We start from the raw sequence: 16895 nt of genomic DNA on the forward strand, positions 1-16895 counted from the left end.
GCTGCAAACCAACCTATCAGACAAATAACATTGCAAGATGCGAATTGTCACATCCACACTGCATGGATGGGTGGATGGGGGTGGGGGGGGGGGCGCGGTTCTCCGTCTTCTGTGGTGGTTCTCCAACGCCCGGAGCTGCGCCGCCGCTTCTGCCCCGACCCCATCGCAAGCCACAGCGCGACCCCGCCTGCGAGCACTGGGGCCCAGCCGAGCACTGGGGTCCTGTTCCGCTCGCATGCCAGGGGTCCGCTATTAACTCTTTCCACCACCCACTCGTTCCTACATCAACTTTTTCCCAGTACTGAAGCAACCTTACATGCCCAGGCTCTGACGAGCAGTCTCTGGAGTCTCTGGGTCGTCAAGAGACACCGACGTGTTGCTGAGTTCGCTGGGTGATGTGGGTGTCAGCAGTGGGTACTGAGACCAAAAGGATCCCTGATGCGATGGTAGGCAAGGCCGATTCTTGTTCATCTCCGTAGGATTCTTGTCCCTGTCCTTAGGTTTCTTATCCTTGTCCATAGGTTCCTTGTCCATGGAGGCAACACTTTTGTCTCCGTAGACTTCGGCTGGGGGGGCAGTGGGTCCTGAGACTTTTTTACGGCGAGATCCCTTTAAATTCCTTGCACTGCCTTACCTGTCTCAGAGGACTCCGGTGTCAGGGAACACGTCTCGGGGGACACCAGGCTGGGTCAGCCGGGATGACCATCTCTTGCCGTTCCCAAAACTCACGCTCTCCTGTTTCAGTCCCTCTATATCCTCGTTCGGGATCCTGGCGACAAGGGAGAGGAAAAGAGCAGGGAAAAGGGGGTGAGAGGTAAGGGAGGGGAAAAGGAAGGGGCAAATAACCCCAAAACCAAGAAATAAGAGGCCTGTGGGTTGGGATAAGGATAGTTTACTAAGATAACAGAAAGATATAATATAACAATGCTAACAGGACTTTAGAGCAAAAATATATGAAGCTGTTGATACACAATACAGTTTCTCACTGAACCCACAACTCAGCCTGTGACACCCAGAGCTGTCCCAGAACCCGACGGTCCCCCAAGAACCGCGCGTCCCGGAGCCGCCCCAGGCCTTCCTCCCGTCAGCCCCCCCATATCATGTGCAGGACGTAAATGGCGTGGAATACTCTCTTTGGTCAGTTGGGTCACCTGTCCTGGCTTCCCCCCTCCTTTCTCATGAAGAGCTAAGAAAGTCCTTGACTGTCTGACAGCAATTAAAAACATCAGGGTGTTATCAGCACTGCTTTCATTTTAACTCCCAAACACAGCATTCCATCCGTTGTTACAAATGAAATTAACTCCATCATCCTGACCAAAACCAGGGTATTCACCCCTTATTCCATACCATTTACGTCATGACCAGGTCCCACCATTTCTTTTGGGCGCCACTTACCCATTTCTTGTTTCAGACACACATATATGTATGTACACATGTATACGCACACATGTGCTACAAGTATTTTTCCCTTAGTCTATGGACCATTCCTCTGAGTTTGTTGAGTGAATGAACATTTAGTCCATGATGATTTTCAGGCTTCATTCGTCGTAACAGCCTCTCATGGTGTCAGTATGCGCCATTGGATCGTTGCATGCTGCATCTCGGGCTCTCGACCGATACAGCTGACATGGTCCATGTTCATATTCAGTGAATCAAAGATGTTCATTTTCAAAGGGAAGGAGGAAAAAGTTCTTCTAACACCAGGTCTTGGTCCTGTCATCGTGGCACTCTTCCTTCATTGACTTGTATGACTCTGGCTGTTACTCCATTGGTACAACATACAACAACATACAGCAATAATAGCAATAATGAATGTACAGTAATAGGTTATTTAGCAATTATTATAATACAATTTCTACCTTATTAATTATATTAGCTATTCTCACCTAAAATCAAATCCCTTTGAGGTACACATCGAACTTCTCCATCCTTCTGCATTACCCACCAAGTACAACCAGGTCCTTGAGGAAAACCAATCCCAGACATGGGTTTACCTTTGCCTGAAGCAGGGATGACCCAAACTGTCTTCCCTAATATATTCTTCATATGCACCACTGGGACTCTGTCTCCTTCCACAGTACATGGAAATTTTGACTGGGCAGGACCAGCTCGATTGGTGGATCCCCTAGAGTTAACTAACCACGTGGCTTTGGCTAAATGTGTATCCCAGTGTTTGAATGTTCCACCACCCATCGCTTTCTGGGTAGTCTTTAAGAGCCCATTATATCATTCAATTTTCCCAGAGGCTGGTGCATGATAAGGAATGTGGTACACCCACTCAATGCCATGCTCTTTGGCCCAGGTGTCTATGAGAGCATTTCGGAAATGAGTCCCGTTGTCTGACTCGATTCTTTCTGGGGTGCCGTGTCGCCATAGGACTTGCCTTTCCAGGCCCAGGATTGCATTCCGGGCAGTGGCATGGGGTACGGGATATGTTTCTAGCCAGCCGGTGGTTGCCTCCACCATCGTAAGCACGTAACGCTTACCATGGCAGGTTCGTGGGAGGGTGATGTAATCAATCTGCCAGGCCTCCCCATATTTATATTTCATCCACCGTCCTCCATACCAAAGTGGCTTCAACCGCTTCGCTTGCTTGATTGCGGCACACGTCTCACACTCATGGATAACTTGTGCAATAGCATCCATGGTTAAGTCCACCCCTCGATCTCGAGCCCATCTATATGTTGCATCTCTCCCTTGATGACCTGAGGAATCGTGAGCCCATCGAGCTACGAATAATTCACCTTTACATTGCCAGTCTGGATCTACCTGAGCCACTTCAATCCTAGCAGCCTTATCTACCTGATGGTTGTTTTGATGTTCCTCCATGACCCGACTCCTAGGTACATGGGCATCAACATGACCTACCTTTACAACAAGCTTCTCTAACCGGGTAGCAATATCTTGCCATAAGTCAGCAGCCCATATGGGTTTGCCTCTACGCTGCCAATTGTTCTTTTTCCACTGCTGCAACCAACCCCACAGGGCATTGGCTACCATCCATGAATCAGTATAAAGGTAAAGGATTGGCCACTTTTCTGTCTCAGCAATGTCCAGGGCTAACTGGATGGCCTTCACCTCAGCAAACTGGCTTGATTCACCTTTTCCTTCAGTGGCTTCTGCTACTCTTCTTGTAGGACTCCATACAGCAGCTTTCCGTCTTCGATGCTTTCCCACAAGGCGACAGGAGCCATCAGTGAAAAGGGCATATCGCTTCTCATTCTCTGGTGGTTTGTTGTAAGGTGGGGCTTCTTCAGCCCGTGTTACCTCCTCATCCTCTGGTGACATCCCAAAGTCTTTTCCTTCAGGCCAGTCTGCGATCACTTCCACAATTCCCGGGCGATTAGGGTTTCCTATTCGAGCCTGCTGAGTAATTAGTGCAATGCACTTGCTCCACGTAGCATCAGTGGCATGGTGTGTAGAAGGGACCTTCCCTTTGAACATCCAGCCCAGCACCGGCAGTTGGGGTGCCAGGAGGAGCTGGGCTTCAGTTCCAATCACTTCTGAAGCGGCCCAAACCCCTTCATAGGCGGCCAGTATTTCCTTTTCTGTTGGAGTATAATTGGCCTCAGATCCTTTGTAGGCCCGACTCCAAAACCCCAGTGGTCGACCTAGAGTCTCCCCTTGTGCTTTCTGCCAGAGACTCCAGGTAGGGCCATTCTCCCCGGCCGCAGTGTAAAGCACATTTTTAACATCTGTCCCTGTCCGGACAGGCCCAAGGGCCACTGCATGGACTATCTCGCGTTTGATCTGCTCAAAGGCTTGTTGCTGCTCTTGGCCCCATTGGAAACCATTCGTCTTCCGAGTTACGTGGTAAAGTGGGCTCACAAGGAGACTGTAGTTTGGGACATGCATTCGCCAGAAACCTATAACGCCTAAGAAAGCTTGTGTTTCCTTTTTGTTGCTTGGTGGAGACATAGCTGCTATTTTATTGATAATGTCCATTGGGATATGATGACGCTCATCCTGCCATTTTATTCCTAAAAACTGGATTTCGTGTATAGGCCCCTTGACTTTACTTTGTTTTATAGCAAAACCAGCTTCTAAAAGGATTTGAATTATCCTTTTTCCTTTCTCAAATATTTCCTCTGCTGTATTGCCCTAAACAATGCTGTCATCAATATACTGCAGGTGCTCTGGGGCTTCACCCTTTTCCAGTGTAGTCTGAATTAGTCCATGGCAGATGGTGGGGCTGTGTTTCCACCCCTGGGGCAGACGATTCCACGTTTATTGGATGCCCCTCTAAGTGAAAGCAAACTGTGGCCTGCACTCTGGCGCCAGTGGTATTGAGAAGAAAGCATTTGCAATGTCAGTGGCATACCACTTGGCTGCCTTTGATTCCAGTTCATACTGCAGTCTGGTACAGCAGCACTCACACCTGGAGTGACTTCGTTTAGGCCACGATAATCTACTGTCAGCCTCCACTCTCCATTGGACTTCTGCACTGGCCATATGGGACTGTTAAAGGGTGAGCGGGTTCGGCTGATCACTCCTTGACTCTCCAGTTGACAAATCAGCTTATGGATGGGGATCAGGGAATCTCGGTTAGTATGGTATTGTCTCCTGTGCACCATTGTCATAGCAATTGGCACTTGCTGTTCTTCAACCTTCAACAACCCCACAACAGAAGGATCCTCCAAGAGTCCAGGCAAGGCACGCAATTGTTGAACTTCTTCTGTCTCCAAAGCAGCTATTCCAAAAGCCCATCGGTACCCTTTTGGGTCTTTAAAATACCCTCTATGGAGATAATCCATACCTAAAATGCACGGAGCTTCTGGGCCAGTCACAATTGGGTGTTTCTCCCAGTCCTTCCCAGTTAAGCTCACTTCAGCCTCTAACACAGTCAATTGTTGGGATCCCCCTGTCACTCCAGAAATGCTAACAGGTTCAGTCCCAACATGATTCCATGGCATTATCGTACACTGGGCACCAGTATCCACCAGAGCCTTGTACTCTTGTGGGTCTGACGTGCCAGGCCATCGGATCCACACAGTCCAATAAACACGGTTATCCCTCTCCTCCACCTGGCTGGAGGCAGGGCACCTCTATTGTTGCTGATTGTGTCAGCTGTTCACTGGTGCAGCGTTCTTCCTGGCAGAATCGCATTGGGTGATTCTTTTGCCTCGCAGCTCATTTACACGTGCTTGAAGGGCTGAGGTGGGCTGCCCACTTCATCATGTCCTCACCATGGTCACGCAGGTAAAACCACAGCATCTCTCGTGGTGTGTACCTACTGTATCCTCCCTTCTGGGACGATGGACGCTTTCTCCCAGTAGCTGCAACATTGCCCCATACGGGTTGGGAGTTGGACACATTTTTGTCAAGTCGTTTGACCAGTTTCTCTACCGCTGAGGGAAACATTGTCCTGATATCTCCGGAGTTGGCAGGACACCTCATATATGGTTGGTGGATATGCATCACTCCAGTCCACTGTTGTTGAATTGGTGTGCCCTGCTGGTGCACTTCGTACAACCTTACGCCACATAGCTGGGGTGCATAGGCCGTCATCAGGATCAGAGGGGAGCTGTGAGTTGTCCAGATCATAGTAAATATCTTCTGTACAGCTAATTCTCTCAGGTGCTGGATAACTGCCTCAATGTTGTTACACTTGGGTGATTGACATGTAATGTATTCCTTTATAGGATACTGTTCCCTCACACCTGACAGTAGTCGCCTCCAGAGGCTGAGGATTTCCAGCTTTTCCCCAATTGCCTTTTCAATGCCTCCTTCTCTAGCTAGGGGTCCCAACTGCTTGGCCTCCCTGCCATCTAATTCCAGACTACTGGCCCCGTGATCCCAGCATCGGAGCAACCAAGTGATGATGTGCTCACTTGGGTGGCAGCTGAAATCTTTTCGAATCTCACGCAGCTCACTCAGGGACAGGGATCGTGTGACAACAACCTCATCCTGAGATGGTTGAGATGGCCCTGCCTTATCCCGAGATGATTGAGATGTCCCTGCCTTATCCTGAGATGGTTGAGATGGCTTTGCCTTATCCTGAGATGGTTGAGATGGCCCTGCCTTATCCTGACAGACATTCATCAGATGGCCCCACTTTATCCTGACATTCATCAGATGGCCCCGATTCACTTTCATCCTCATCCTCCTCCTTCACTACAGGAACAACTTTCTTTGTGTATTTCCTCTTTCGTACGGGAGCAACAGACACTGATGTGGGGTGTTTTTTTGTTTTACCGGCAGTATCTGCTGTAGGGGTAGCAGTAGCTGCAGCATCAGTTGGACAGGTTGCAGTAGCCACAGTGCTAGTCACAGAAGTTAGAGTAGCTGCAGTGCCGGTCATAGGGGTTGCAGCAGCTACAGTCTCTGCTGGTCTGTTTTCCTTCCTTTCCCTCTGACAGGGCTAACAGTACTGACAGTGCTGCCTGCTATCAAGAAGTGTTTGGTAAATAGTGGCCAGGGCCCAGCACAGTGCAGTAACTTGTGCATCTCTGGGAAACTTACAGCAATTTCTTTTCAGATATGCAGTCACTTTATCAGGGTCCTGTAACTGTTCAGGGGTGATACTCCAAACCATCGAGCGTGAGAAAGTGCCTAGGTAGTTGCCCATACTCTGCCACGTACCCTGCCACTCGTGATTATCTGGCCTCGCAGAAAACTCTTAAGTGGTATTCATAAACCTGTGCTTAATGTTTAACAAAAGCTGAACCATATGCACCAAGCCTATCAACAGCAAAATGCTAGTCTGAGTATCCCAGGGATATTGGAAATTTTCAAAAACTGTTACCAGAGCTGTTGTATTTAGCCCAAAGGAAGAGAAAGCAGCGTAGATATTTCTTTCCGTACTCCCACCATACCAGCTGCCGTTATTAACTCCTCCCTGTCTAAAGAATGGACAGGGCAGCAAAATCTCATACAAATACCAGCACAAGTTCACGATCATCGATATCACTGTATCATAGACTGTTGTCATAAAGTACACCAAAAGGAGGTACGGGAACGAAAGCAGGAGCCGCAGCCCCAAGATGTTAAAAAATCCTGCCGGAATTACATACAGCAGACGGTGCTTTTGCTGCCACAGCTGTGAGCACAGCCTTGTGAATAAATACCAGAGCATCGTGACCAGAGACTGCTTAAACCAAAGTGCTTATCACAACTTTGTCTTAATTACAATCGGGTCAGGGTCAGATCTACCGTTATCCCAACCTGTCGGGCCCCACGTTGGGCGCCTAAAAGACTGTCGTGGTTTCACCCCGGCTGAGAGCCGAGATCCACGCAGCTGCCTGCTCCTTAAAGGAAAAGAGCAGGGAAAAGGGAAGGGGGGGGGGCAGGGGAGAAGTAAGGGAAGGGAAAAGGAAAGGGCAAATAACCCCAAAACCGAGAAATAAGAGGCCCGTGGGTTGGGATAAGGATAGTTTACTAAGATAACAGAAAGATACAATATAACAATACTAACAGGATTTCAAAGCAAAATATATGAAGCTGTTGATACACAATGCAGTTTCTCACCAAACCACACAACTCAGGCCGTGCCACCCAGAGCCGTCCCAGAACCCGACCGTCCCCAAGAACCGCGCGTCCCGGAGCTGCCCCAGGCCTTCCTCCCGTCAGCCCCCCCATATCCTGGGCAGGACGTAATTGGCGTGGAATACTCTCTTTGGTCAGTTGGGTCACCTGTCCTGGCTTCCCCCCTCCTTTCTCATGAAGAGCTAAGAAAGTCCTTGACTGTCTGACAGCAATTAGAAACATCAGGGTGTTATCAGCACTGCTTTCATTTTAACTCCCAAACACAGCATTCCATCCGCTGTTAGAAATGAATTTAACTCTATCCTGACCAAAACCAGGACACCCTTAAATAGGTAACGATTGTGTTATACTTATGTCTCCTGTGGTAAACTTTTCATGTTTCTAGAGATTAGCATACTTTTTTCTACAAAACTGTGTTTTATGTTTTCAGGGAGAAACTCATTCGCCTTCAGCATGAGAATAAGATGTTAAAGTTGAACCAAGAAGGTTCTGACAATGAAAAGATCACCTTGTTGCAGAGTCTTCTTGATGACGCGAACTTGCGGAAGAATGAATTAGAGACAGAAAACAGGTAAGACGTTTTGGCCTCTGTTTCAATTTTCTTTAACAGTGCCATATACTGTTGACTGTACTGTGTCAAATGCTGGCCACCCCAGTACAAGGCAGACACAGGCTTATTGAAAGCAGTCCAGTGAAAGGCCACAATGATGTGGTTACAGGACTGTAACCACTCTTTTGTATAAGGAGAGTCTAAGAGATAGAGACTATGTAGCCTGTAAAAGAGAAGGCTTGAAGCAGATCTTAGGAATGTTTATAAATATCTAATGAGAGGGTCTAAAGGAGATGGATCTAGACACTTCTCAGTGATGCCCAGTAAGAGAGCAAGAGGCAGTGGGCACAAATTAAAATTCACATTAAACACATTTCATCCAAATGTAAGAAATTTTTTTTTTTTTTTTACTGGGTGGAACACTTGAATATGTTGTCCAGATAGGTTGTCCCTTTCCTTGGAGATAATTAAAACCCAACAGGCCTTGCTCCTGGACAACCTGCTCTAACTGACTGCCCTAGTTTATGCCAGTCAGCATACAGGCATCCATGGAACTAGACAGCATGCGTTTGAGCATGCTAAGATAACTGGCCCATATTGTGAGACTGCTCGCACTCTAAGTTTTGACTCTGCACTCTATCTAAGCTTCCACTTTGATTGGGGATAGTTCCTGAAGCCTGGGAAAAGGTAAATATTGCATTCATCTTCAAGAAGTGCAAGGAGAGACTGGAGAACTATAGAGACTGGTCAGCCACAGCTTGTTTTCTTGGAATTTCACAAAGTGAGTCTGCCTGCAATCCATTTCCAGCTGCACAAGGGACAAGAAAGTAACTGGGAAACGCTAACGTGATTCAATTCAGGGCAAATTGTACCTAATTCAGTTGTTTTGTCGATGAGATGACTGCCTATGTGAAAAAGGGTGAAAATGCACAGTGCTTATCTTAGCTTTAGAAAGCCTTTGTCACAGTATCCCATAGTACCCTTAAGTTCAGAATAGTTAGATGAGTAAGGAGACAGTAAAGTGAGTGGAAAATTAATTTGACAACTGGGCCTAAATCATTATCATCAGCAGTACAAAATCCCAACTGGCAACCAGTTCCTTAGACATCAATACCAGAACCAATGGTGTTTATCACCTCTGTTAACTGATGGGAGGGACTATGCTCTCAGTAGGTGTGAGGATGGTACCATGTTGGGAGGAGTGATTGATATGTTGAAAGGGAGAGCTGTTATTCAGAGGGGCTCAGCAGCCCAGGGGCTGATCTTATGGAGTCCTGTCCATGACTGGGAGGAGCAATGCTGGCTGGGACCACTAGGCTGGGGAGCAGCTCTGCTGCAAAAATCTCCCTGAGGTCCCTGTTGGCAGCAAAGGAAGTTGTGTCAGCTGGGTACCTTGCAGATGGCTGTGACCTGGCTGTCCTCACAAGGGGAAAATGATCCTCTAATCAGTACTTATGACATCACAACTGCACACTGCGTATAACTGGATTCTCTAGGTCCGGACAGACGTGGAGGTACAGGAGCGCAGCAGAGTGCTGTTCTGGTAAGGGATACTAGAGCATGTGATATATGGGATAAGACTGAGAACTGGGTTTGTTCAGGCCAAAGAAAAGGTAGCATAGAGGAGATAATACTGTGATCTGCATCTACTCTTCTCAGAGACTGACAGTGGAAAGACAAAAGGCAATAGACACATTATGTAGTATGGGGAAATTCTGGCTAAATACAAGTCAAAAACATTCCCAGAAGAAATTTGAGCTCTAGAAGAGAGTCTCAAAGACTTTCAGACCTCTAACCTTTAGAGGTGTCCAAACCTCAACTGGATGTGGTTCCCAGCAATCTGCTGTAAGTGCACCTGTTTAAGGGAGGAGGTTGGATTTAGACTGACTCTGGAGATCCCATCCATCCTACAGGATTATAGGATTTGGTGACTGTAAAAGGAATAGGCTAGTAGCTAGCTGTCCCACTCTAAAACTGACTGTTAGATACTCTTGTTTCATGTATATAGAAATGACTTCTTAATACATACATGTATGTTGTCTTGGAAGAGTATTTCAATGTTCTGGATAACTACAGGCTATAATTTGTGGAATTGCTGTATGCTCCAACTACTGTTGTACATTTTTTGTGAATAAAATACAGTATCACGTCTCTTGCATAGATGACCTGAAAGCACTGGACACTAAAAATCTCAGGCTTCCTTTTACACTTGTTTGTTTGTTTCTGAAAAACAAAATCTAATCTCTTTCCTAGACTGGTAAATCAGAGACTTTTAGAAGTGCAGTCTCAGGTTGAAGAGCTACAAAAGTCTTTGCAGGACCAAGGTTCAAGAGCTGAAGATGTAAGTAAAAATGCACATCAAACTTACATTCAAATAGCTATCATTTTTGAAACTTTAGACTAATTGTAAATAAAAAAAAATAAAAGAAGTACACAAATGGAGATTTCTGATAGTTTTCCTTATTTACTTTTATGGTCTTACCACTAATTTGTGCTTGTCTAGATGGGATGTAAGGCATAGTATCTAGAAAAGAAAGCCATTCTATGTAGAGAAGGTGTCAAATATATTTTATTTGATTGTCTGTTTCAGTCATAAACTTAGCATTAAGCTTAATTAGAATAGAGTGATTTGCAGGGAATTATGGAAATTCTCCATGCCATAATGAAATATCTGAAGTTATTTTTGGTTGAACTTTCTTAATGAAAGTCAAGACCTTTCCTGACAGTGGCAGCTCTCTAAATAAGGGTGTAAATGTATCCTATGCAAGAAGCCAGGCAAGACGAAACTACAAGCCAAAAAGTCAAATAGTTAGACCCTCAACATAATGAAGCATTTTCTGTTTCTGTATAGAGTTAACTTTATTTTAAATGTTAAATTACACATTGTGGCAGAGTTAGTGTGGAAAGCAACTTTCAGTCTTCCACTCAAAAATTGTTTGCCATCTCTTGTATTTGAGAGAAGCAGATCTAGAACTTTCTTGAAAGCAGTGATTTGCAGGACTGTACATGCACAGTGTATGCTTACAAACTCAGTGTATTGTGTTTATAATAGCAACAAGTTGCAATGTGTTGCTTTCTATTTTTGTGGTTTTAACTAATTTGTGTGAAACACTGGAAGTATTTACTAGCTGCACTCATTTAAGAGTGTGTTTTATCTAGCTTATTCTTTTAGATTACAGAATAAAATATGAAAGAACACCTATTCGGGTTCAAATAAGATTGTTTTCCAAAGTAACTTAGAATGCATTTTAAAATAGGTCCGTGCTGTTATGTGGTTCTGAAATATTTGTTGTCTTTGGCCAACATCAGCTTTTTCAGGGTGAACAAGAATATGAAAAAAATATTCTCAGATACTGAGTATATGATAAATACCATTTGATAAATGTAAATAATAAATTACAATTCTCTGTAAATGATCAGTTACAAGTCTTTGTAAATAATGTCTGCCTAATTGAATTATGCTTTAGCTATTTTAATTTTAAATGTGTCCCTTTTTGAGGCTCCCTTTAGAACAGTGATTTAGGATGTGTCTGCAGCTCAGCCACAGGACTGGTTGCAGCCTATGTAGGCATCATCTGACATGATTCTGTTAACAAACACCACCATCACCACGCCACAGGGGAGCCTGCTGCATGTACCAGGCAGCCCTTTAAAGCAGAGCTGGCCAGTTCAGGATGCAGTTGCTGTGTTCCTGGCTTCTGTGTAGGTCTAACCATGCCAGTGGTGATTTATAGGCACTAATATGGCCACTTTTGCTGAGTTCATTATGTAGGACTTCGTTTACTGTTAAGCAAAAGAGACAGTGTGGCCTCAGAAAAGTATCGAGGCTGCAAGAACTTCTGAAGGTTCGGACACAAGCAGAGCAAAACCTCAAAGTTAATTAAACTCACCTTCACAAGCTAGTAGATGGAACCTGAGTTATGCCTAAGATATCCTGGCCAAAAGAGTGATTCTTTAGAAGCATAAGAAGAAGCATAGGGAGGGAGAGACATGGCATATGCTTCAGTGATGCATCATTTTCAGCATGTTTCACCTGTTTTTCACTGCTTTTCTGTAATAATGCACTGATGAAATCCCAATTCTTGTATACTTCTACTGTAAAAATGCTCAAACCAGAAAACCAAAGATTCCATTTGTATTCAGTCCACAAATATATGATGAGGGTTTGGGGTTTTTTGAGGGGTTGTTTGTGGATTTTGTTTCTTCGTTTGTTTGGAGTTGTTGGGGGTCTTTTTTTGTGGGGAGCATGTTTTAGTTTTGTTTGTTTCCAAAGTTGAAATAATGTTTCAGCTTACCCAAAAATTATTAAAAGCACTACCCCAACCCAGGCAGGTATCACTGCAATGATGTGTGCTGCCTGCTGAGGTCCATGTGGTTTTGTGTTGGAGTGCAGTGGGAAGCGGATGTTAGTGAGGTGTCAGTGCTGTTAGGCTTGTAGTGAGCTCTTGGGGTGCAGGATTAGTTAAAAGCAGGCTACAGAATCTACTCAAACACACTTAGTGTGATCAGCAGACTTGATTTTTTGTCCTCCAGAATGCAGTGGACATGTGTAGGGCTGCTCAGTGGGTACCCTGAACAGCTTTGGCTACCTCACTCGCATGCCTTACTGTCACTCTGTTTGTCATCCTTGTTTTCCCTTTCTCTGCCCTAATCCTTTCCTGTATAAACAATTTACATTTAATTACTTCTACTCCACTGGACCTAGTCTTGCTAGACCCATACCAAACCTGATGTTTCTCATAGTGTTATATATTCAATCTTGGCATTATATGCTGTTACTGATAGAGTTACTAAGTCCTCCTGGCTTGCTACCTCTGTAAAAAGTCCCCAAAACTGTTCAGTTATCTGTGAAGTTCAGCCACTTTGCTCATTTGGTGAAACACTACAATGGGTTGTCCAGAGAGGTCGTAGATGCCCCATTCCTGGAAACATTAAAGGTCAAGCTGGACCTGGGGCTCTGAGCAACGTGGTCTAATGGAAGATGTCCCTCCATGTGGCAGGCAGGTTGTAACTAGATCATAGAATTATAGAATGTGTAAAGGTGGAAGGTCATCTAGTCCAACCCCCTGCAGTAAGCAGTAAGCAGGGGGTTGGACTAGATCAGGTCACTCAGAGCCCCATCAAGCCTAACCTTGAATATCTCCAGGGATGGGGCCTCCACTATGTCTCTGGGCAACCTGTTCCAATGATCCACTACCCTTGTATTGAAGAGTTTTTTCCTAATATTCAACCTAAACCTCCCCTTTCTTAGTTTAAAACTGTTGCCCCTCATCCCATTGCCACATGCCCTCATGAACAGTTCTTGCCCACCTTTCATATAGGCTCCTTTCAGGTACTGGAAGGCTGCTGTAAGGTGCCCCATGAACCTTCATTTCTCCAAGCTGAACAAGCCCAACTCTCTCAGCCTATCTTCACAGGATAGGTGCTCCAGCCCTTTGATGATTTTTGTGGTCCTCTTTAAGGTCCCTTCCAACCCAAGTTGTTCTATGTTTCTCTCAGTATCTGTGAAATCTGACCATCACTTATGTAGAACAAAACCAAACTTTGTCCTCAGAATGAGGACAGACATATTCTTTTGGCTTATTTCAGCATGGAATAAATTTCCAGCAAAAAGACTTTGTATTTTTTTAAAATGCAAAATAAAGATAGCAATTCATTACTGGGGTGGATACTTGCTTTCTAAAACTACACCACAATAAGTATTTTTTCTGGTGTTTTGTAAGTGGAACTTGTTAGCAGTAGGAGGAAAACATAAAATAAAAAGTGCACATTTGCTGATTTTTACAGTTTTGTTATTGAAATGTTCATTTATCATGAACAGCTAAAGTGTTTGAATGAAGTTAAATGTAAAACTAGCTCATAATAAGGTAAATATTTTTTAATTGGAATTTTTTTTGAGAGACTGTTTGTCCTGTGAGAGAACAGCAATTATAGTAATTGCTTATTAGGAGCAGAGGATTTGGATATGTGGCTTTGAGGCTGACTGAGATGCACCCCTCCCCTACCCCACTCCAGCCCAGCCCCCAAACCCCACCTCAGTCAAAAACTGCCCATTTTTAGTGTCATTTATTTGAATTTGTCAGCCTTGCTACAAGCATATACAGCATCTTTGGGTGGCTGAAATCATGCATTTTACCTTGTATTCTTTTTCTTAATGTTGTGTCTGGGGTAGACTACTCTGGGCAAACTCAGTGCTGCTTCTTTCAAGTTTGTGTGCTGTTTTGCATTGTTAGTTTCTTGTACCTGTCTGGATGGGAGAGGGCTCACTCCCACAACAACAGTGTTGGGACTATGCAAATAATACATATGAAAATATACAAGTGGAGTCAGGTAGACACGTAGTTGTGTCTGTTCCACACTAAACCCAAGTGCACTACAAAGGTTACAAAAGAAAAGCTGAGCTATATTTTTGTTTTCATACTGTAAGAAATTGGGCACTGCTGCCAACTCTTCCATTTCTTGTCCAGACGAACCAGTAGCCTGCCGGAATGATCCGACATAAGTGACAGTGCCAGCTCAGTGCTGTGTGGCTGAGAAAGATGCATACAAACATGTATTGTGATGCTCAAGGTGGTGTTGCTGCAGTTGCTCAGCAGACTGGAAAAGAAAAAAGCCAAATGGTCAAAACCTGCAGAGCCTCAGACGCCACAATGAACTCATGACTGTGAAGTCAATAGAGTCGTGTTGGCTTGTTTTTATATTCCACTCCCCAGCCCCCTTCTTACAGTGTGATAAGGAAATCCAACATGGAAATTATGAAAAAGCATGACCCAGGAATGTGATCAAAGACAATATTTGGAAGTATTTGCACTATAACAAAGTTGAAAGTTTTTTGAGTGCACATGGTAATTATCTCTGTTGACCAGGCATCTAAACCATTGTCAAAAGACCATTGGAAGAAAAAAATTGCCTTGTGTTTTGATGGTGTTCTGGACCATCATTCACATTCTAAACCTCTGCTGTCATTGGTACTGGATAAATACAAACCAACTAACCAGAAAGGCAGTTTGTGGTTTAATTATTTCTAGTCAGTCAGTGTGGCAGTGTGGCACACACTGCTCAGAATCAGTCTGGAAAAAAACATTCATCTCTTAATTTTGGTTGTAGCCCAATAGATTGCCTATTTTCTCCTGTTTTGCTAATTCTGTGATTTTTGTTTTAAAATTACTTTCCAAGCAGTAGTTGCTCTCCTTTTGAAATTCTGGTTTAAATACGATGATTTACAAGTGTGTTCTTTACTATTTTTATATTTTTATTCTTAGTGGTATGTTTTAGAAAATGTTGCAGGATGAAACTGCTGGTGAGAACAGAGGAGGAAAATGCACAAGCGTGAAAAAAATGCATAGCTTTAACTTTTTCTGTTCATGACTGTCTAGTTTCTTCTGTTGGCTGCTGTTTTGCTTTATACTAATGTCATCTCTGTTTCTTGGCATGGGCTTCTGCTCAAGGCTATTGTGAGTATGGCTTTCTATTTACTTAACACTACTTTCAGTTATAGACGTTTATTTTTTGAAAGACACTCACTGCATATGAAGTGAGTTTAAAATTAAAATAAAATTTACTTTGAAGCTTTTGTTCATAGAACTTATCTAAATGTGATTTAACCAGAAAGTGGAACACTGTAAGTTGTATGGTAATTTTCACATGTCTGTAATAAAGATGAGAAACAGAAAACTGGCAAAATTTCTGCTGTGCTCCAGTCAGAAACACTCTACTACCTCTAGATTCTATGGGGAAAGAAATTTACTTTGACTAATTTGCTACACGGTTTTGTGCAAATTGTACTGCAATATTGGTGGGACAGCACTTCTAGCCAATTCTGCTGTGCTTTCCGATTTTGGGTTAATTTATTAAGTCTAATTACAGAAGTAGTGAAGAAATGAAAACAACTGCCATAGAATTTTGTCATTTATGGATCTTGCTTTTATTGATCTCGTTCCTGAGAAAATATTTGTAAAGTTACAAAGCACTCTAATTTCAGGAAGGCCACACGGCAGTGGAGGGAAGGATTGCTACCTCGGAGGATAGCTTTACAGTTGCGATCTAAAACTGAACAAAACCCAAAAAGTTGGCTTTTGTTAGAATGTCAGAATCATATATTTTAAAATAATTTTGAAATTATGTTAAAGTTCCCCAATATATTAAAACATTTAACTTTCTATTTTAGTCAATTCTTCTGAAAAAGAAGCTTGAAGAACACCTGTAAGTATTTTCTTTGCCTATTTTGTTTGCAGTTGAAATTATGCATTTTCTGTATGGTATGGATTGCAGTCAGTCATTAATCATGCTTCTGGAAAATACACGACTAGGAGAAATTAGATAACACAGGAATGTTTGGGAATCCGCTGTTCAGATGCGATTTTCATCTCAGAAAATTTTTGTGAAAGCAATAAGCAATGAAGGAACTGTCATTTTGTGGTGGTTGGAAAACACTTAGTATTGTGTAAATCGTTATTCAACAGGAATAAGTCATTTTTTTTTCTGAGGAAAGTATGTGAATGTAAACAAAATAAATTTGTTTACATTTTAGTTTACATTATGGCATAAAATGTAACATTTAGGGAAGTGTTACAATTTTGTTCTGCTAATTCTGCCTCTCTTTTACTTCCCTAAAATGCAAAGAGCTGTTTTCTTTTTGACAGGCTTGGGAAATTTGAGGGGGGGGGAGGGGTGTGTGGAGATGGTTTCTGTTGCCATTTTTCTCAATTATTCTCAATTATAAGTGTTCATTTTAGGTATGCATTTTATAGGTAACTCTAAATTGTAAATTAAGTTTCTAATCACTGGGAATGAAGCTGTTTGTTGTTACAGTTCTCTGTACACCGTAACGTTCAGCTTATCTAACAAATGGTTTTACAGT

At 43.5% G+C, this 16895-nt stretch overlaps 1 protein-coding gene across 1 annotated transcript in view; it reads left to right on the forward strand.

Moving 5' to 3' along the window:
- The window catches only part of HOOK3 (hook microtubule tethering protein 3), an 82238-nt gene that overhangs the window by 60960 nt on the left and 4383 nt on the right, over positions 1 to 16895 (forward strand). Inside the window, exons 15-17 of the mRNA XM_084278068.1 lie at positions 7916 to 8056; positions 10289 to 10376; positions 16203 to 16237. Coding sequence (XP_084134194.1) covers positions 7916 to 8056; positions 10289 to 10376; positions 16203 to 16237 — 264 coding nt within the window. The remainder of the gene's footprint in view (positions 1 to 7915; positions 8057 to 10288; positions 10377 to 16202; positions 16238 to 16895) is intronic.

Source organism: Gallinula chloropus (assembly GCF_964237585.1).
Source record: "Gallinula chloropus genome assembly, chromosome: Z".
NCBI classification, from domain to species: domain Eukaryota; kingdom Metazoa; phylum Chordata; class Aves; order Gruiformes; family Rallidae; genus Gallinula; species Gallinula chloropus.